This window comes from Ambystoma mexicanum, chromosome 6q, assembly GCF_040938575.1.
Source record: "Ambystoma mexicanum isolate Mex_15411 chromosome 6q, UKY_AmexF1_1, whole genome shotgun sequence".
Taxonomy (NCBI): Eukaryota; Metazoa; Chordata; class Amphibia; order Caudata; family Ambystomatidae; genus Ambystoma; species Ambystoma mexicanum.
Window position 1 is genome coordinate 1416679100 of NC_090937.1, and position 21210 is coordinate 1416700309.

Genomic DNA, 21210 nt, shown 5'->3' on the forward strand with positions numbered 1-21210 from the left:
CAGACTGCTTTTCCTTTGCTATCAGCCAGACCCGCGTTGCAAGTCTCAGCAAGAACTCCAGCTATCCTTACGCCACGGTCCTCTGGCTCCTCGCAGCAACACCCTGCGGTTCATACCGCTATCTTCAGCTGGTTATTCTATTCTCCACGTCTGGATTTCGGATCCATCTCAAACCTCCCTTAAAGGGTTCTGCCAGTCCCAGCCTATCCTGGACATTCCTGTTCTAGGATTACCTTTTCCATCCAGACCTCCATCCAATTCAATCTACTTTTCTACAAGGATAGTGCACTGAACTTTATGGACGCTATCCGGTGTGCACCAACCCATCACTAGTGCGGCCCTCGTTCCGTTCGGGTTAGTTACCTTACTAACTTCCCTTTTTCCCTTCGTTGGTTTTTATTTTCGGAATTGTATTCCTGGAACTCAGTCTTCAGTCCACACAAACTACAGGTTAGTGTATCCTTAATCTAACCCATACATAGTAATTAGATCATGTGACTAGTGACTAAAACTCATTATCCTTTATCCAGCAGACTGGTGGTATCCATCCCATATCTGGCCCTTTCCACTAATTACTCTCTCAGGCTGTTTTTTGTTTATCAATAGTCTGAGAGTGGCATTGGTTGGAAGGTTTTCAATCATCAAACTCATCTCCTGCGAAGTCACCCGGAATAGCCAATTGTGAGAAGCCCTCCGGGAACTCAACTTGTATCCTTTTTTGTACACCTGAGTATCCTTTTTGGTGTTGTGCTAGCGTTCTAAATCTGTGATTATAACAGGCTGAAGGTTGTGGATAAGAAGTGGCAAGGCCACTAATGTGTTCATGAATTGTGGTGAAATCATACTGACAAAAAATTGTTGTTGATACAGATTAATTGTTAAAGTGTTTGTTTTTCAAGAAGAAGAAGTTACGTTGAACTATTTACTTCAAGTGGAAAAATAACAACTTTTTTTGGTTGGTTGAATCTTTGTTAAAAGCCAAGTGATAGACTTCTGTAGTAAGAAGAACTTACAATCAGAACTTGGCTAAAAAAAGGAACTTTCTTAATTGGAATTTTGATTAAAAATCCTACTTTGAGCCTGGGGAAAGTGATCCAGGGTTACAAGAATGTACAATTATTTGGTTTGTGTTGAGAACAACTGTTATTTCTGCTATGTATAATGTATGTTTAAGTGTGAAGGACAGATTCCTTTTGTTGGAGTGTTTTCCTTTAGCTTATTTTGGATAGGTAGGGAAATACTCTTTAGGTTAGGGATAGCGAGGCATTTGTCACACCCTTATGAGTAGTCTACGTGTGAAAAACCTTTACAAAGTTGTCCGCCTCGTATTTCTGACCTCTCACACATAGCAGACCCTTCCTTATCATTCTCAGTAAACATTGGTCTTGCTTAATCTCTTCCTAGGTCCTTCATCTATTGTTCTTTCTTCCAATCTCCTCTGTAGCACTCTTTTCTTTGGGTGTGACTGGTTCTGTGTCAATCTCGTCCTTTGATGTTCTGACCTCATCCTGTTTTCTGAGATAATCCTCTTACACCGGAGCATGGCCTCCTTCTGGCTCTACCTTCTACTCTGGTCAGGTCACCTCTGCTATTGTCACATCCTCTTCTTTCCAGTGTTCTCCCAGTCAGCTCCTGCAGGTCCATTTGTACTAATTTTATGACCATGAAGAGGGAAAATCGAGATCAAACTCATGCCCCCTCACCCCAGGCGCATATACAGAAGAACAGCAGGAAGAACAAGGAGCGCACTTATCATTTGAACCAGGCCCCAGCGCACCCATGGGTGACAAATATGCTGAAACACACCCACTTCACCAACAGTGCAACTTCCATGCTACATTAGAATCAATGCTGCAATATCAGAATCTACAAACACAAAAATCCCTGTTTAAAGGCTTGCAAATGCCTATATGAATTAACATGGTCTAATTGCACAGTGTAAAGCCATGTTTCAGGAAAATTACAGCCAAGTTCATTTCTCCCACTGAACACTGGCTGCAGAAGCCTTCAGCAATGCTCCTCGCAAAACCCACGAGCAGCCAAGGTCGCGCATTCAAGATAAGATTGCTTTCTGCAGACAAACATTTTTAATTCTCCACAAATGCGAGTAAGCCACAGCAATCCAGTGTGTTTTTTTCTTTTCTTTCTTGGAAAGAAAGACATTTTCGCAAAGACTCGCACAACATTTGAAACATAATTGTAACAAGAATGGCTCAGCCCAGCCAATGAGCGCTCAGAGCTCAGGTGCGACCTGCTTGCTTCAGCTAAAAAGTTATGGGAACAAAGTCATAATGCAACAAGTTAGAATTAGGTAATGGGGGGCTGGCACAGCTAAACCAACCCACTGACGCAAAAGGCTAACATCCAATTGTCAGGCTCTCTATAAGGGCTACATAGGTAACCTATCACTTAGCAGCCAATAGCAGGAGGAGATAGGTTTCTGGGAGCTGATCCAATTCTGTGAGGTCAGCCTGCAGTGTGATTACAAAGCTGGCTTGCAAGCCAGCCCCGGGGGAGACGGCGCCTGAACTCTCGATGTGCACGACGCTCTGCGTGTTTTTTTTCTTTTTTGCTGCCCAGGAATAAACGCAGTTTGGAACATGTGGCTGCCTGCTGGGGTCTCTGTTGCATTTCTGGGGGCCATATGGGAGGTGTTGGGGTCTCCCATAGATGGTGAGGGTATGGCTGCTGGCCCCCCCACTGCCCTGGTGGGGGTCCAGCTTCTCCCCAACAAGTTGGTGCCCTCTGTGAGGCTCATTGCTCATTGTAACATGGGTGAATGAGCACTGCCTGCGCAAGCCCTGCGTTGAACTACACTCCCTGCCGCCGACTCAAGGAAGCTGTGGGACCCTCGCCTGCACCTGAAGACCACCGGAAAACGCGTAACCGGCTAAAGGCTTCGGGGGCCACTTGGAAATACCCCGCTTGAGGGCAGGTGAGAGCCCTCCAGGAGAAGGGGTCCGGTGAAGCGCCTTGAGGGGGTGTCCAGCAGCAGAGCAAGTGCCAGTGCAGCATAGGAAATGTAAGTTAACCAGCAACATGGGCTTTGAGGGGAGGGTGTGATTGTGGCAAATGTTTCAAGTATCATGATGTATTGTTGATCAGTATGTTGCAGATATTTTAAGTTCTTTTGTTTGGGTAGAAACTGGGGGGAGGCACTGTAAATTGGGTGGTGGGAGATTGTACACTGTCGCAAAATTCAGCAAATTGGTGGTGATCGGCACGTGAATTGTAGTTGGGACTGGGGCGGTGGCAGTGGTCCCTTCTTGTGTTTTTGAGCCTATTGGGTGGGGTAGTGACTTCCCACATATATGACAGGAGTGTCGCGCTGGTTGGTCTGGATGGCGATTTCATGTACGGGGGTCTGGATTTCCTATGAATTGACGTTATAGATCAATGAGTAGATGAGGTTCCCTGCTAATTGAGCGTTTTAGTTCAGTGAGTGGATGATGTTTCCCCGCGGGAGGTAGATAGATTGTTCCCGAGTGCGGAAGATAGTTGGCTGGTTAAGGTCCCCTGGTGAGGAGCGTATCACACGTGAGGTGACGCAGCGTGTGCAGTCCAATTATAAGAGTTTTTATTGTGGTTTACCTTGATCCAGTTGAGACAGGAAGACAGCTGTGGGGATTGTTGGGTTTTATTTTGGGATTTTTGTGGGGTTGGGAGAAATGGGTTATTGTTCTGTGTATGCACATTTGTCTGTTCATTTGCACTGTGTTTTTAGTTTGGTGACGTCACCTTCAGATTGATGCATAGGACACAGAGTTTTGATGGTGAGAAGATAGTGGTGTGGTTTTGGATTTGGAGAATAGGTGACCCAGAGGCAGTGTGTGGAAGAAAAATGTGCAAGATTGTGGGGGTGTGCCGGAGAAGCCAATGGTTTGGTGAAGATGGGCTGCACGTGGAGTGCACTGGCTAAGGTGCGGAGCCAAGAAGGCTCACAGAAGTTGAAAAATGTTCAATTATCTTCTAACTTTTGCTCCCTGAACAGCGGACTATCAAAATTTTCAAATTGAATAGAGGTAAAATGTATCACACAATACAGAAATGACTCCCCTTCACCTGTTGTGTAGCACACAGCTTCCATGCCGAAATAAGTCAGTAAAACATAGTGTGCAAAGATTCAAAAGTACTGAAGGTAAATTAGAAAAGACCATGGCTGCTCATAGGCGGCTTCTCCAGAAGCGTGCAGCAATCGCTAAGGACACACATACACAGCACTTACACGGGAATAGCTTTAAAAGCACATGGCTACAGTTGAACTGTGTGCACGAAGGAAAGGGAAGATGCGAGGGGTCAGCTGATGCTGAACCAGCACGAGCAGAGGGAAGAGGGGACTCACCCTTCTGAACCTCCGGGAGTGTAATATTTGATGACACAGATGGTAAGCAAGGAATGCATTGCATGAGAGAACTGAAAACAGTAGAAGGACATTTAAACACCACACACACACACACACACACACACACACACAATCACAATACACTAAAGCGAACAAACAGGAAGGTGCAGAACAACCCACTAGCAGCACAGGAGTGAGCAAGGGAGGGCTGCAGTGCATGGAAGCAGATTTGAAGGCACAGGTACAGAGGAATTCAATTTAAAGGGAAGATAACGGGGGAGGTGCAAGGAGTAACAATAGCAACAGAGAGGGGGAACTGGAAAGGGAAGAAAGGGATTTGAGGAGGAGAGAAGGACTGAACGAGACAGCACAGCCAAACATGATAGAGGATCAATAAGGGGTGGTGCAGCATGCATGGGGTTATGGAAGGGAGGAAGGAAGGATAGCGCGCTAGACATTGACTGTGTGCATTGTAGATTGTGGCAAGAGAAGACGGTTAATAAATAAATAAAATGGCAGGGGCAGAGAAAGGCAGATGAGGACAAGTAGGCACAAAATAAATTATTAAAGTATGCAATGGGAGGGGCAGTTAAAAACAGCCCCAACACACACGCACAAGCATCACAATAGCAGTGTCAACAACCACCACAATATGCACCACCCATGAGGGGAGGATACATGGGGCAGGACGGGATCATTTCAGCAGACACCACAAGCACCAACGCAGGCACTGTCACCACTACATGTACAGACACAACAAATGACAGCACCACTACACCAGGACTGACAAGAATAACAACCCAGGGGCACTGCACAGCAGTAAGCACCCATACAGAACACTGACACAATAGCAACGGTACCGGTTACATGACTGGGAGGGGTCTTCCTGATGGGGAACAAACCTTTCAAAGGACATAGATTGACATTATACCCTTAATAGGACAGCCCAAGACAAACTTGATTAGACTCACTCTGCCACACACACTCATGCTCCACCTCCCCGACAGAGCGGGCGGGACGCACGCCGACGCACACACTCACGCACACTCAATAATGCAGAGGACAATTGCATAGGGGTGGTGATAGGTATAAAAACATTTTCTTTTCTGGGTGACAGTGGGGCGACCAGGCCATGCATTAGGGAAGAGACATTTGTGACATCATGAGCGATGTGGATATGACCACCTTATTAACAGAGAAATCCATAACTTGTTAAACACCAGGCATACACATGTTGAAGTTAAGGAAGATTGTTTAAGCATAATGGGGGTGCACGGTACAGAGGGGGGTGCATAATGATAGCGCATCACAAGAGAGTACATTTAGCTACATTTTGAGCACACATCTTTCAGCGAGGAGACTGGGCTCATGAATACACGAATAACAGAGAACAATTAAATGAGACACACAAGGTGGAAGAAGGTGCACTTGAGGGGGGAGGCCTACATTTCATTGACGGTTCACCACGGGAGGAGAGAAATAGGGGTAAAGGGTGGATGATCCATGTTCCCAACAGAATGAATTTGGCGACAAAATAACAGTGCAAGTGGTAATGCCACTAGCGCTTTTGAAAACAGCACTGGCACAAATGCATTAGCCAACACACATAGGGAAAGAGGTCATTGCTGCACGAACTGGAGAATAATGGTTGTATTAAAATTTGAGAGCAGATATTGGGGGGGGGAATATATTGTTTAAATGTAACAGTAATTACAGTAGTGGAGTAATAAAATACTAAACTAAATGAGTAATTAACAGAGTAGGTAGGGTTTAAAAAGTGGACATGGGGTGGGATAGAGAGAATGGGAGTAAATTGTGAGGGTTGGGTTTGAAAGAAAAAGAGGAAATAAATATATAAATAAATAAAAAGAGGGGGGAGGGACAGGTAGCGAATAATTGGTAGCGAATTTCATTAGTACCAGCTTAAAGTGCCTGCAGCTCACTGTGAGACACGCCCTGAGAAGTTGAGAGAGGAGCCATAGAAAAAAAGATTTAAAAACCCTGCGATTATCTTAACTAAGTAGATGAGGCAGTGTGTGTGTGGGATGATCTCTGAAGTGACGGCTTAGCTGGGAGAGAGGAGGCAAGGCAAGAAGAAATTATATGCACAGTGCGACTAGGGAAGACATAATGAGGGTATATAAATGCTGTTTAACTAGAGAATTGGAGGCTTGGATGGGGATTGTAGTTGTGAGTTGAGGGGGAACTCTTTTTGTTTTACTGTGAATATACAGGTGTGGTGTGGAGCTGGGATGGACTTCAAGGGGGAGAGTGTTGGAACCTGTCGGGGTGGAAGGGATTATGCTCCCGCTAATTGGGGAAAGTTTGTGTACAATGTCACTTGGAATCAAGATGGTGAACTATTATATGTGGACAGGACAATTGTCGGACGATATCATATGCTTTATGTTGTACCTGAATGGTGGCCCACAGGCTGAGGACGTTATATAAATATAATATCTCAAGTTTAGTAATTCCTTGCTGTGTTCATCGATTACTCGAGTGGTGGTGCACGGGCTGAGGGCTTAAGGGCAGCCGCTGCCACCTTGGAGTCAGGCGGACTTGTCATAGCGCCCACAGGGCTCTCTAGCCTGCCTCTCTCTTTCTATGAGAAGTTGTGTTCCCCAGTGATACTGTGTGTATGCAGCTCACAACGCTTCTGTTTCACCACCTGTTTGCCTCCTATGGTGAGCAATTTGAGTATTGTTCATCTACTCTGCTGTGTATTGTTAGTTTGAATCGAGTCACAAGCCACACGCCCGCTATGATGGAAACAGCTGCAATGACTTCAATGAGCACACTCATGATGCCCCCCACTTGGTGCGTGTTATTTCTACTGAGATTGCTCTGTACACAAGGTTGTAGAGGGGAGAAAGACTCTGGTAGAAGGTCGATACTACCTCCAGGGGGTTGCATTACAGAACGGGTTTGTCAGCGAGCTCGACATCATTATGTGGGTAGACTGCCGTTGCGGTCCGCGCATGCACAGGACGTTACGCTGGGCGTGGGAGGGGCGGGTTCAAGGGTGCGGCAGTTGCCGCTCTGTCAAGAATAAAGAAGGTTGAACGTTCCTGGGGCTCTGCATGATTTGTGGTATGCATGAGTGTGCGGCCCGCCCACCCCCAGCCTCAACAATGGCGACAAAAGAAACGACCCCATGCACCTGATCGTGGGACTGCCATTGGGCAGTGAAGCGCGTCAGCGCACCCCCGCTCGAAGACACACCATCGCATGCACCGCGAGTGCGTATCCACGGACAGCATACGGAAGCCGAGACTGCCATCATAGCAGGCGTGAAATGCCCGCAGGGAAACTTCGTTCCGAGGAGCGGAGTCAGCTGGCAGACAGGAAACCGACGGAAGCAACTGGTAGGCCAGAGATCTCCTCTTTCTCGCATTCCTGCGTTTCAGGACACAGTGAAAATAAATCCAATAAAACGCTCACAAGAGAGCTCCACGTAAGTGTTTCTGGCATACAAACAAGAGAATACAGACACTCAGTGACAATTTCTACGACCACAACACCCAAAAGGGCCACTTTTTGGTTGTCACATACAATGAATAGTGACACGTCTGATACACAATCATGTCAGACCCACCGCTTGCGACGGCATCATCCTCGGGGTGGGGGCAGATAACACTCAAGGGAATGACCAGCAGCAACCAAAGGCCACCGGTGGCTCATCCCAAGTAATGCACATGCCAAACCTGTTTGAAATACGGGACGCCTCCAATCTAGGACCGCGCTGGTCCACATGGCTTAGAGACTTTAAATTCTATGCTGGAGCCATTGGCTTAACGGATGATGAAAGGCTCAAGAACACACTCTTCATGGCAGTGGGGCCGGCAGTAAGGGACATCACAGGTGAACTGTTGGATGTGGACACTGTAACATATCAAGCACTCCACGCTAAACTGTCGGAATACTTTGCCCCGCACGACCAGACAAGAAAAGGGAGAATCCATTGATAATTTTGTCATGCGGCTTTGCATCAAGCTCAAACATTGTGAATTCCACAAGTACTCGAACGATGAGGCGCTCAGATCGCAAGTCATTGCTGGTTGCCTCTCCCAGCCATTCTGGAAGCAATTGTTGCAAAAGCAGAGATCCTTCGAAGAGATCCTGGTGCTGGCCCGCGTGGAGGCCGCAGTGGACTCGCAATTGGACAATCTGGCGAAAGTCTCCATACAACAACACATAGAAAACGTTGACACTATTAACAAGCTGTATGCGAACCCCACCCAATGAAACAAACGCCCGGAAGCCACGTGCTACAAGTGCGGATATGAATACCCACATTTGGGTGACTGCCCGGCGTTAGGACAACAACGCGCCGCTTGCGGGGGTATGGACCACTACAGGGCCATGTGTAAAAATGCACCAGGACCAGCCCCAGGCAGACATCGACCACAAGAAAGGTGTAAATACACCCGCCAGAGCCCGACGAGATCTAGAGGGGATTCTGACCGCCCAGCCTACAAGAGGGAGGAGAAAGAAAGAAGAAACATGTACACACGCGAAGATAGACGATCTCAAGAAGAAGCGAGACGCCCGCAAAGACGGCGTTTCATCAGATATATCGCAATGCGGTCCCCGTCCAGCAGTGAATCTCCTTTGTCGGAGGAAGATCAGAGGAAAAAAGGTTATGTATGGGCCCTCAACAATAACACTGCGGCCACTCAGTACAGCCCCACTCTCATTCTTCACGTAAATAACACCCCGATGAAATTCCTCAGACACGGGAGTGACGGTCAACATCATCAGCGAACAGGAACTCAAGTCGCTCACACCAACACCCAAGATAAAACCGGCCACGGTGGACATATATCCATACGCAGCCACGACAGCCCTACCCTGTATAGGGACAATTATAGCATGGTGCACTCCCAAAGAGCATGCAGCCAAGATTCCCTTACACATCTTGAAGACTGAGGCCAACAGTGGATGCATATTAAGCTTCCGAACGGCAGTGGACATGGGCCTCGTACACATCATATACCAGCTGATGGCCCACAAATACTTTTCCAAACCGGACACCATTGAACAATCATTCCCCAACCTATTCAAGGGACTCGGAAAACTAAAAGGAAGAAAGGTTCGTCTTCACATCAACCCACTCATCAAACCAGTGGCACAACACTATCAAGGCATCCCGATCAATATACAGAGGCAGATGGAGGACGAGCTGGATAAACTAATTAAAATGAACGTCATCGAACCAGTGTCTGGCCCCACGCCCTGGGTGTCGCCCATCGTCCCCGTCCCCAAGAAGTCCCCGGACGGATCCATACATTTGTGCGTCGACATGCGCAGGCCCAACGTTGCAATTGAGAGGGAAAGACACCAAGCACCCAGAATCACCGACATGATTCACCTCCTTCATTGGGCGAAAATTTTCTCTAAGCTAGACTTAACAAAAGGATACCACCAGATAGAAATCTCACCAGAATCTCGATATATGACTACATTTGTTACCCATCTTGGACATTTTCAATACAAACGACTTAGTTTCGGCATTTCATCTGCCGCCAAAATATTCCAGGAGGAAATACACAAATTAATCCGCCATGTCCCAAACTGTCTGAACTACTCGGATGATGTGCTAGTATATGGGAAAACACAAGAGGAGCATGACCTAGCACTGCACAGAGTGTGCCAAGCCCTACAAGAAGCAGGACTCACCCTCAACAAAACGAAATGTGAATTCTCTAAAGGGTCACTAAGATTTTTCGGTCACGTCTTCTCGAAACTTGGGATGAGACCAGACCCTGACAAGGTCAAAGCGCTCAACTCGGCCACACCACCGGAGAACGTCACAGACCTGCGCTTGTTCCTAGGGCTAGCCAGCTACTGTGCGAGATACCTGAAGGACTATGCGACCGTGAGAAACCCACTACGCCTGCTCACATGCAAAGACACGCCTTTTACATGGTCGTCAGAGTGTCAGAAGGCATTTGAAATGCCATCTCACAGGCGGGAGACATGCCGTATTTTCATGCTCGTCAAGACACTGAAGTGATTGTTGATGCCAGCCCGGTGGGACTAGGTGCCATACTCACCCAAAAGGACCCGGCAGACCCACGCACCACGTACATAGTGGCATACGCCAGCAGAAGTCTTACGGCCACGGAATGGGCATACTCGCAGGCGGAAAAGGAAAGCTTGGCTGTGGTATGGGCCTGCAAGTATTTTCATCTATTCCTGTTTGGCAAGGAATTCACAATAATCACGGACCATCAGGCGCTGCTCACCATATATGGTGACCCGAAAGCCAGAATGCCGCCGAGAATTGCCAGATGGGGCTTACACCTACAGGACTATAAGTTCACAGTAAGACATCGCCCTGGAAAGGACGAAAATCCTGCGGACTACCTGTCTTGTCATCCCGCGGCATCCACCGAAACGCAACCCTCCATCGCTGATGCGTACATAAACTACATAGTTCACCACCTTCAACCGCTGCCGGTGGGGTGGTCAGAGCTCGTCACTCGATCTGAGTGTGACCCAGCACTCCGAATCGTGCGACACTGCCTACAGAACAACAGGAGTCACTTATGAGACAACAAGCAAGGTCAGAGGATGAAACCACACAATAAGGCGTAAAATGGCTCGATCAAGTGCGAGATGAACTGACGATAATGGAAGATCACATTCTTCTGAAAGGATGCAAGGTGATTATCCCGAGAACGCTCAGGGACAAAACTATACACCTAGCACACGAAGGCCACCGAGGGGTAGTCGCGACAAAGCACCTTCTCAGGCAGAAGGTATGGTTCCCACACCTTGACAAGTTGGTGGAAAGCATAGTGGGGGGCTGTCACATCTGTGCGCAGGTATCACCACCTCCGCACCCAAACCCACTACAAACATCATCGCTACCGAATCAAGTGTGGGAAGAACTTGTCGTAGACCTATTTGGACCACTAAGCGACGGCACACATGTAATAGTACTCATGGATGAGCATTCACGGTTCCCAGACGCACAAATAGTCGAAAGCAGTTCAACCTCGAGCATCATCTCGGCACTTGACCGAATGCTGTCGGCATATGGGATCCCCAAGACCATAATGTCGGACAACGGTCCTTCATTCGCAAGCCACAACTTCCAGCGTTTTGCCAAATATATGGGTTTCCAACATCGCAAGATAACACCGCGATGGCCACAGGTAAATGGCATGATCGAAAAGTTCATGGCCAGCATTAAGAGGACCCTCCAGATCGCCCACGTCCAAAACAAACCATTCAAGCAGGCCTTAAATCAACTACTCTGAGAATATAAGCACACACCACATAGCACGACAGGAATATGTCTTGCTGACCTCATGTTCAGGAGACAAATCACAATGAGACTACCGGAAGACCCCCGGCCACGAGAGCCGCCAGCACTTGAGCAGGAGGAAAAAGTCAACGATGACAAAGGAAAAGCAAAAATGAAAGAAGCATTCGACCGCAAGAGACGAGCATGTGAAAACCCCATACAGCCTGGATGCGGTATGGTTCCGACACCAAAGGCTCATAAGGAAGAAGCTACATATGCGCCCACCCCGCTGGTGGTGATGCACAAGAAGGGCACGATGGTGACCGCCCAAAAGCAGGAAAGCTCGACTGTGACCCGAAACATATCGCACTTCAAACGTGTGACCTCCAATCAGCGAGAAGAGTGGGAAAGGAACCGGAACAGTGAAGAAGACAGAACACGGGACGCACCCTATCTGGGTGATGGAGAAGAGTGAGATGATGAACAGAACCCCACAATACAGGTCGTTGAGGAGGCAACCCCAAGCAGGGTAAGACGACCCCAATGGTGCCGCATGAAACCGCTACGCCTCATAGAAGAAATGGGATAAGCAGTGAGAATGGACTCACACGTTAAAAAGGGGGGAGATGTCAGCGAGCTCCACATCATTATGTGGGCAGACTGCCGTTGCGGTCTGCGCGTGCACAGGACGTTACGCTGGGCATGGGAGGGGCGGGTTCAAGGGTGCGGCAGTTGCCGCTCTGTTAAGAATAAAGAAGGTTGAACGTTCCTGGGGCTCTGCGTGATTTGTGGTATGCATGAGTGTGCGGCCCTCCCACCCCAGCCTCAACAGGGTCGTCATCAGAATCGCCTCATCTTCCTTAATCTGCATGTCTCATGTGGCTGTCACGTGCTACAAAGAAACGATGTGAAAATAGCTCATACAGAATGTTAGATGTATGAAAACAAGGATTACTTTTTGTTTAGTGTTGCTAAACATCAATTATACGTATTATGAAACAGACAAAGTACAATTCCTCTCTAAAACAAGGACAATTTAATATTGCTGGATTGCAATGAGTTGGTTCTTGGAAGTCAATCTCAATTTTTATAGCAGTCAATTTCATTAATCTGTAATCAGCTATAGGCAAAGGGTGCAGCCGTTCCATGCAGAGTTGAATAATGAATTGATAAATGGAAATGTAATGTACAATGCTCACTCTTCCCTACCAACAAAACAAAATGCAAAATTCCAATCACCTGTAAGTCCTTAGACGTTTCTTCCAAGAAACTATCCAAACTATGACTTTCTGGATTGAATGTAGAAAGCATTTTAACCAGCATTTTGATATGTTTCCCATAGTTGGTCATCTTGGCAAATGTGTAAGATCCTGTAAAGAAAGAAAATCACAAGTAAGAACATCAGAAAATGACTTCAATGTTTATGGCCAAGTGGACTTTGGCGTTTCCTGATCCTATGTGTTGCTACTTAAAAGGTTTGTAACTTGGGCATTTAAAAACAGTGCGCTTTAAGCAGCCGATCAGGTGGCTCAGATCACAAGCTTTACCTACCGGTCTAGACCATGTTCCAAACAATGTTTTGGCTGCTTGCACCATCCTCGCATCTCCACCACGTCATTCCTCCAGTCATCACTTTCTTTCGTCCTTACCTGCCCCAAAGCAAGATCCTCACTACCCGACTCAAATTTTTCAGCCACTTAAAGTTCTCCACCTACCCTGCTTTCCTTTGCCCCGGCGACTGATGGTCTTTGGTGTCTGCCTCAGACCGCCATTGAAATGGAAAAGGGTCTACATCTCAAGCCCCTTCTGCCATTTCCATGGCACCCGTCTTAGTTGTCATTTTGTTCTACAAAATAATGTCCTTTAGAACCCTTGATGTTGATGTGATGGCATTAACCGGGCCTCCTTAAATTCTGGAAACTCCTCAAAACATTCCTCTTCTCTTCCTCTTTCTCTCTCCCTCTCCCCTGCCAACCTCCTTCACTCTCTCCTGCCTCCCTCCTTCTTTCTCTTCCCAACCTGCTCGGTTCGCTGACTGGTCGCCTGGTGCACCTCCAGAGCATCACAGGTCCCAGGCTCCCCTTTCCAGTCCTGCACTTGCCTCCGGGCCTCTGCACTCTGCTTGGCACTACTGCACTTGGAATACGCTCCTTGAGAGGGGCAACCACCCTGCACTGAACTCTTGCCCTTGCTGGACTGGGCGCAGCCCCCCATCCCCCTCAACCCTCCCTCGCACTTACTGCATGCACACTTGCACGACCGTTAACGCACTAAGCCTAGCAAGTTTGTCTGGCCTGTCTTCCCTCTGTCTACCCTCCCTTGCTTGGTTGTACCTGAACTACTCGAACATAGGCATATTAGTGATGACCAATCACCAATCAATCTGAAATGTTGCCAGCCGGTAGTTTATTTTTTTATATGTCCTTTTCCATCCCCCACCACCTTCCCTCCCCACTCTTTGTAATGGACTTGAACTATCGGACTAGTCGTTAGGCATAGTTCGGTAGTTTATTGATTGTATGCTCTTCTCCCACTCTACCCCCCTTCCCTCATTCCTTTCTGTCATGCACTTGCACTAGTTGGAATGCCTCTGGCCCAGTATGCTAGTTTAGTTAAGATCAATCGGAATTTTCAAGGCCTAAGAATGACAACTGTATTCTCTTGTTCCCTTCCCGCCTTGAAGCACTTTGAAGAACTTCACTTGGGTATAAGCGCTTTACAAATAAACAATTACAATTAAAGTCCTAGGGTTGACCATATAGGCCGGTAACAACCTGTGGTCACTAGGATGTCCTCCCTCTGACTTGCCCCGTGTGTAATACGTTATTACGTTGCGGGGTAAGGCAGAACACGAGTTAAGTGCAGGGCACTGGAGGAGGAGGAAGCGACGAGAGCAGTCGCACCGTCAAAATGTCAATGCTCTACCACCATTTTTGTAACATCCAGGCATACCAGCGATCGCATGGCTACAGTGGATCACGCTGTTGCAGAATTACATGTAATACAATTTAAATCCACAAGAAAGAAAGAAACCCATGCTCCTCAACAACATAGGTGTGGAAGGGCAATGAATAGTCAAGAGCCTACCGGGTGGCCCACCTGATGTTCCAGGAGATGATTATAGCTATTACACAGATGCCATCAGCCGGTTCAGTGCACCAGATAAGATTTTGAAGTGGGAGTAAAATGGTCCAAACATATCCATGGATCTATGTGGGTGAAAACTGGGGCACAAGGTCCTACATGTCGTTTTCCTATTTTTTTATGGGAGTATTTTTACTCCCTATTTTTATTTGTGGGAGTAGTTGGCTATTTTTATGGAGTAAAAGTGGCCGATACACCCCTTATCTGTAGTGCTGACCAGGTTAGAAAAGTGTTTTGGAAGTACAGAGAACGTAAAGAACTACAGAGTCACATTTTACAGCCATGTTCAAGCTGCATATAAAACTATAAATTACTCTGTAAAGAGCCAGCGAGAACTTTCAGTTGACTGCAGCTGTTGCACCAATACAGATAAATTGGTAAAACATATGCTAGCTGCACACTGCAAAGATTTAAAAATGTAAGAACAAATGCTGTCTGTAAATAAAATCTACATTAGGCGATGCTTTGACCACCGCCCATACAGCAGAGGAGACATCAGTCAGGTGGGTGAAAGGAAATCACATGTTGTCGAAATTCACATCATGACGTCTAAAGTATGACTGCTTAAAAAACAAAGAATGAATGCCCGACTAACGAAATATTGGCAGGGAAAACAAAATGTCTGTGAAGGCATCATGAAGAAGGACACAGACAACAGTTTCAGAAGGTGGTTTTATTAACTTAAATGTCAGGTTGGAAAAAGGCCTAACTTGCCCTATGCTAAGGTGGGATTTCCCTACCTAAATAAAACTAAGTCCAAGAGTTCAACTGACCAATCTGTCTGCGTCCAAAACCTATACTTGCCCTCACAACTAATCTGTACAATGTGTAGTGTGAGAAACCTAATGGTGTTCTCCTGGTTACTCCCCCTTTATCCCAATCACGGTACCCCAGTTCCTCCCCTCCCAATAAGAAAACATAAAAGGAGTGTACAAATTCTCTGAGAACTACCTGTCCCACAATACCTCAGATACTGACAAAGAGAAGGGAATGCAGGAAAATAGGAGGAAAATACCCAAGCTTAAGACTCAAGATTTCCCCCTTTCTCCTATTCAAGCCAGAACCCTCTCCTCTTTAGTCAGGGGTCACTTACCTTCATACCCCATGTCCCACTCCCCAATCACTGGGACGAGGAAACAAACAAAAAAAGAGTAAGCAAAGAGGAAAGAAGATTTTCTCATAGGGATCAACAGTGGGGAACAGCTTCTTATGGAAAAATGCCATGTTGTCACCTTAATGAAGTCAGGCAGAGTCAGGCAATTATTTTTAATAATTATTTAATTATCCACACCTGACCTCACTTAACCAATATGCAGAGTATAAAAGGTGTGGTTCTAAACAGCATAGTGAGCGAGCTGGGAACCTGTTTCACACTGAGGACCGCTAGACCAGAAGCAAGGAGGAGCACAGCGTGCCAGATCTCTGAGCGAGAGAGACTGCATCAAAGCGAGGGAGCCGTGCCTTCCGAGAGATAGAGCCAGGCAAAGGACTTGCAACGGTCATCACGTACACAAGTGCTTACTCCCCTGGGATAATGGGAGCCTAGTCGTCAGCGGGGCAGTGAGAGTGGGCTGGAGGAAGGAAATTGTTTCAGTTCAACGTGGCAACCGGGGAGTGTCCAAAGCTCAGAGGAGCTTGGTGCATGTGTGTGCCAGCATTAAATGAACGCAAATAAATGAACTTTTTTTGTATAAATATGAAGTACATTGCCAACCAGAAAAGGGCAAGTGAGAGCAAGATACCGAAAGCCAAGTAAGAGAAAGGACAGTATACAAAAGGGGGCAGAAGCAGTGCATTCTGGAACTGGAAGTTCAAAGTATGCGCATATAAAGAAAAGAAAAGAGAGAAAGAACGTGCAATTGATACAGTATAAATAGAAAGAGGAAAGAACACAGCCCTATGGGACTTGTGGACCGAAAGTAAAAAGTGAAACCAAAAGTACTGGAGACACAAGCCACAGCTAGGATATCAGGGGGGTCCCGCACAGGGCTGGGGAAAAGATACTGTGAATTTCCGAAAGGCCCTGATATTAAGAAGTAAGAAGGAACTATTGAAAGGGAGGATAATGGCAGGCTTGCGCCCGACTGAGGGAAGCATTGAAGGTCCGAGCCCGACTGAGGGAGACCGGAAGTGAAATAAGTTAGGGGAAGGGAACCCCTAAAGAAAGTGAATTAAACTTGGGGCAGGGAACCCCTGCAAGTGTTGTGTTTGAAAGGTCTGAGCCCGACTGAGGGAGACGGGCGTGAACTTTTTGTTGAACAGTGTTTTGAAAGCTGTAAAGAGAGATTTTAACATGGAAGGCCAGGCGGGCCTCAGTCCAGGTTTTGAACTGCCTTTGTTTTGAGAACCTGAGCCAGAGTGTGTCATCCTGTCTGCAGGGACCGCCTTACTCCGTGACATCTAACGTGGGGAGGAGAGGCGACTCAGCCACACTTATTCTTTATATTCGAACATTGATTTTCCTTTGCATACATATTCTTCTTTGCATACACATTTTGTACAAGAGATAGGGTAGGCAGTAGGTTTTGTTAGTATAAGCCATTTTGATTTGACAGACACTACTAGGACTGTGTTATTTATTATTTGATGGTCTTGCTTCCTCCCATCTTTAGATATAGGGCTAGATAGGCATTCATCCAACCCTGTTGTTCAATAAACACCCTTGAATTGCATTTCTTGTGTCTGTCTTCATTTGTGATACCATGCCTCCCTTACAGTAAGGATGTCGGCAACCAAAAGAAATACTGTCCAACACAACGTCTGAGCCACTTCCAGCTTCCTTTCAGCTCCCTTCCCCAAGTATGAAACAGTTTTAGCAAAAGTCTCAAAGTTACCTCTCTTGAACTTAGAATAATGTCGTTTTCACCAGTGCTCGGGGTTCCCTTCCCCAAGTTCTAAGTAACACAAATCCAAGTATCAATGAATCTTGAGACTTCGTCTTCCAGTCAATAAAGGATTTAAGTCTTAGGGCTCCCTTCCCCAAGACTTAAGTTCAGCAACACCAAAATTATCTTTTGTCTCGGTAAAGGCCTTTGCCTCAAGTGAGCCTTCCCTTTATAGTTTTTTCTCTTTTTTTTAAACAATGTTATTAATGTTCACAACAATGTAACTTACAGACATACATATCTATTCACATAACAATCTGTATCAGAATTCGTCAGCTTGTTCTCCCCTCCCCCAAACACTCCCAATAGCCCTGCCTAGTCCACCTATGTTACCTCTACCGCATTGCAACAGACTGCACTCAGTGTCCATCTTAGCCTCTAATTCCTCATTGTATCACTATCCGCTCACCATCTTCAATATCACTGTGCCCGGAAGCCGCTAATTCCCCTAACATGTTTACAGGAGTCCAAATCTACATTCCGCCCCTCCTGGCGTTGGTGGGCTGCGTCCCGCCATACTGAGGTTTCTGCTTTCGTCCATTTCATAAACGTACTTCCGGACTCTTGTATACCTTCCACCCGATTGCTATTCTGCGTTTCACCAATATATATGCCAGATCTTTCAGCTTACTCACAAGTCTTGCTCATGTCAGTCTTGCGAAGCTGCCCAGCAGACAAGCCTTGGGGGATCTAGTATCTAATGTAATGCCCACCTGTGCTAACATTTGGGTTGTCTCTTCCCAGTATTGTTTAACCTTCGTGCAAACCCAAAACATGTGTACTAAGTCAGCATTAATTAGTCCACATTTCAGGCATGATTGTTGCGTTGCGTTACTGAATTTAGCTATTTTATTCGGGGTCAGATATGCCCTATGAGTCACATACAATTGGATCAGCTGTAACTTTGCGTTTCTAGACTCCTTCTTGTGGTAAGCCATCACCCTGCCCCATACTTCATCAGTCAATTGTTCTTGCAAATCTGCTTCCCAGGTATGCCTGGTCTGCGCCAGCATATCTCCCGGTCTTGACATCAGTAAATCATATATTCTCGACACTTCGTGCCCTCACTCGGAAATGTTGCAAAATGTTTCTATCGTCTTGTCTTCCATCAGTTCCCGGCCATCTCTGCTTTAGACTGATAAGGAGACTGGTGTAAGTGAGATGTTGGCCCAATTGTACTCCTGTATCCATCGTGAGTTGCATACAATTCTTCGGTTTCCATTCTTGTAACACATCCACCACCAGAGCCACCCACATTAGTTTCCAGTACTTCTTCACATTTAGTCTCATTTGTGTATCTTCTCCTCTGAGTGTCACCAGTGGGATCTGGTGGGGGGGAGTATGCTGTTGCCTTCCCCCACAACTGGCAATCCCTACGCCACATTGCCCTGCCTAGCCTCAACAACAGAGGAGGCTGTGAGTCCTGCGGTGTGACTGACCATATCACCTCTTTCAAAAAGAACGGAACACATGCTGCTTGTAGCAGCTGTGTGTCTTGAGTCTGCTCATCGGACAGCCATTTGGCCACAAATTATAGTTGGCTCGCCACAAAACATGCGTAGAAATTGGGCACTCTTATTCTGCCTTGTTCATACGGGCTCTGAAGTTTCGAGAGTGCCAACCTGCACCGCGAGTTATGCCATAGGAAGCCCCGACATATACCATCAAGTATCCTAAAAAAAGGCTTTAGGGATGTCATATGGGACATTAGGGAAATAATGGAGGAGTCTCGGGAGCACCACCATCTTCAACAGTGTGGCTCTCCCCATTAAAGAGAGCGGCAGCTTGGTCCAGAAGGTCATGGAGTTCTCGATTCTGGCTACCGCTTTCAGTGTATTTTGTATGTGTTCTGTCCTAGGATCATGAAAAATATCCACTCCCAAGTATCTGAATGTACTCTGTTCCCACTTAATCGGTATCGCCGGTAACCTGTTTACGGGTTTACCTATATATCCCGCTAGAGGGAATAAGCTTGACTTCTGCGCATTGATTATGATACCCGATAGATCCGCATAACACCCCAGAATATCTAGAATATACTGTAGGTTGGTTTCCGGATGTTGTAGGTAGAGTAGCATGTCATCTGCGTATAGGGAAATCAGGTTCCAACCCCCTTGCGTAACTATCCCTGCATCCCGATATTCCTTTCGGAGGTACACCGCTAATGGTTCCATGTGCCTCAACAGCAGTAAGACCGAGCTAATGACACTTGGCTCTTCTTGCGCCAGAAAAAAACTAGACACTGCCTATTCCTCCTTCTTAATTAAAGACTCAGCAATCAAAGTCACAGATAAAGTCAAGACCCTTGGAGTCTATTTTCCTTCATCATTGGGAGCGGAGGCTCAAGTTGCATATCTCAAACACATCTGCCAATATCGTCAAAGACTACTGAGACGTATTAGGCCACTATTGAGCCAACAAAATAGTGCAACTATTGCCAGAGCCACTATCCTGTCATGCCTTGACTACGACAACTCATTGATGTTAGGAGCTAGTAACAGATGCATCAAGCAATGTCAGGTCATTCAAAACAATGTCGTAAGGACCTTCACAGGCAAATCCAAGAGAGATCATATCACTGGCGACAGAAAAGATCTTCACTGGCTAGCAATAGAGGATCGCATCACTTTCAAATCTCTGATGCTAGTCCATCACTGTCTATACAGGGTCGCCCCCTCATACTTAAAGAAAGAAGGAATTCACTTTGTATGAGTCAAGTCGTACCCTCAGATATAGGAACCAAGGCCTTCGGAAAGTTGGCCAGTCCAAAAGAGCTAATGGTCTAGGCAGATCATTATCTTCCAAAGCAATCACCAGATGGAACGAGTTGCCTGGCCACCTGAGAGGAGAATCAAACTATCTAAGTTTCAGAAAGAAACTTAAAACCTCACTTTTTAAATAATGTTTCACCGAGCACTTGACTCTCACCTTTTCTATATTGCTCTGACACCATAGCCCCACCATTCTTGTTGTCCCGTCACACTGATGTCATTGTCTCCATGTAATGCGCACTCATGCCTGCGGGCTCCAGCGCTATATAAATATATAAAATATAAATATAAATGCTAGAATGAAAAGCATCAGAGAACATGGACAGCCCTGTCTTGTGCCCATGCTTAACCGCTACTGTTCCGAGATAAGTGTTCCTGTCCTGACTCGTGCCATCGTTTCACTATATAGCAACCATACCCATTCAATATATGTGGGTCCCATGCCAAAGCTTTTCAACGCTGCCCTCAACCACGGCCATCTAACAGAGTCGATTGCCTTAACTGCGTCGAGTGAGGCCACCGCTAGCTGTTGTGTGCTACCTTGGGTATAATCTATGATGTGATATAGCCTCCTAAGGTTGCTCGCAATATTTCTGTTTGGTACATACCCTGATTTGTCTGGATGTATAAGCTTAGATATGGCCGGCTAAAGCCTGTTGGCCATTAGGGCTGTGAGGATTTTCCCATCCTGATTTAAGCAGCGAGAGGGGTCTGTACGAGCCACAGTCAGCATCAGGCTTATTAAGCTTCAATAGGGGAATAATAATTGATTCTCTCAGTGGCCCGGGCAGTATTACTCTGTCTAGCGCC

The 21210-nt window shown here is 46.5% G+C and overlaps 1 protein-coding gene across 1 annotated transcript in view; it reads right to left on the minus strand.

Moving 5' to 3' along the window:
- The window catches only part of CFAP99 (cilia and flagella associated protein 99), a 947596-nt gene that overhangs the window by 920579 nt on the left and 5807 nt on the right, over window positions 1-21210 (minus strand). Inside the window, exon 2 of the mRNA XM_069632119.1 lies at window positions 12840-12970. Within this exon, the coding sequence (XP_069488220.1) occupies window positions 12840-12950 (111 nt within the window). The 5' untranslated portion in view covers window positions 12951-12970. The remainder of the gene's footprint in view (window positions 1-12839; window positions 12971-21210) is intronic.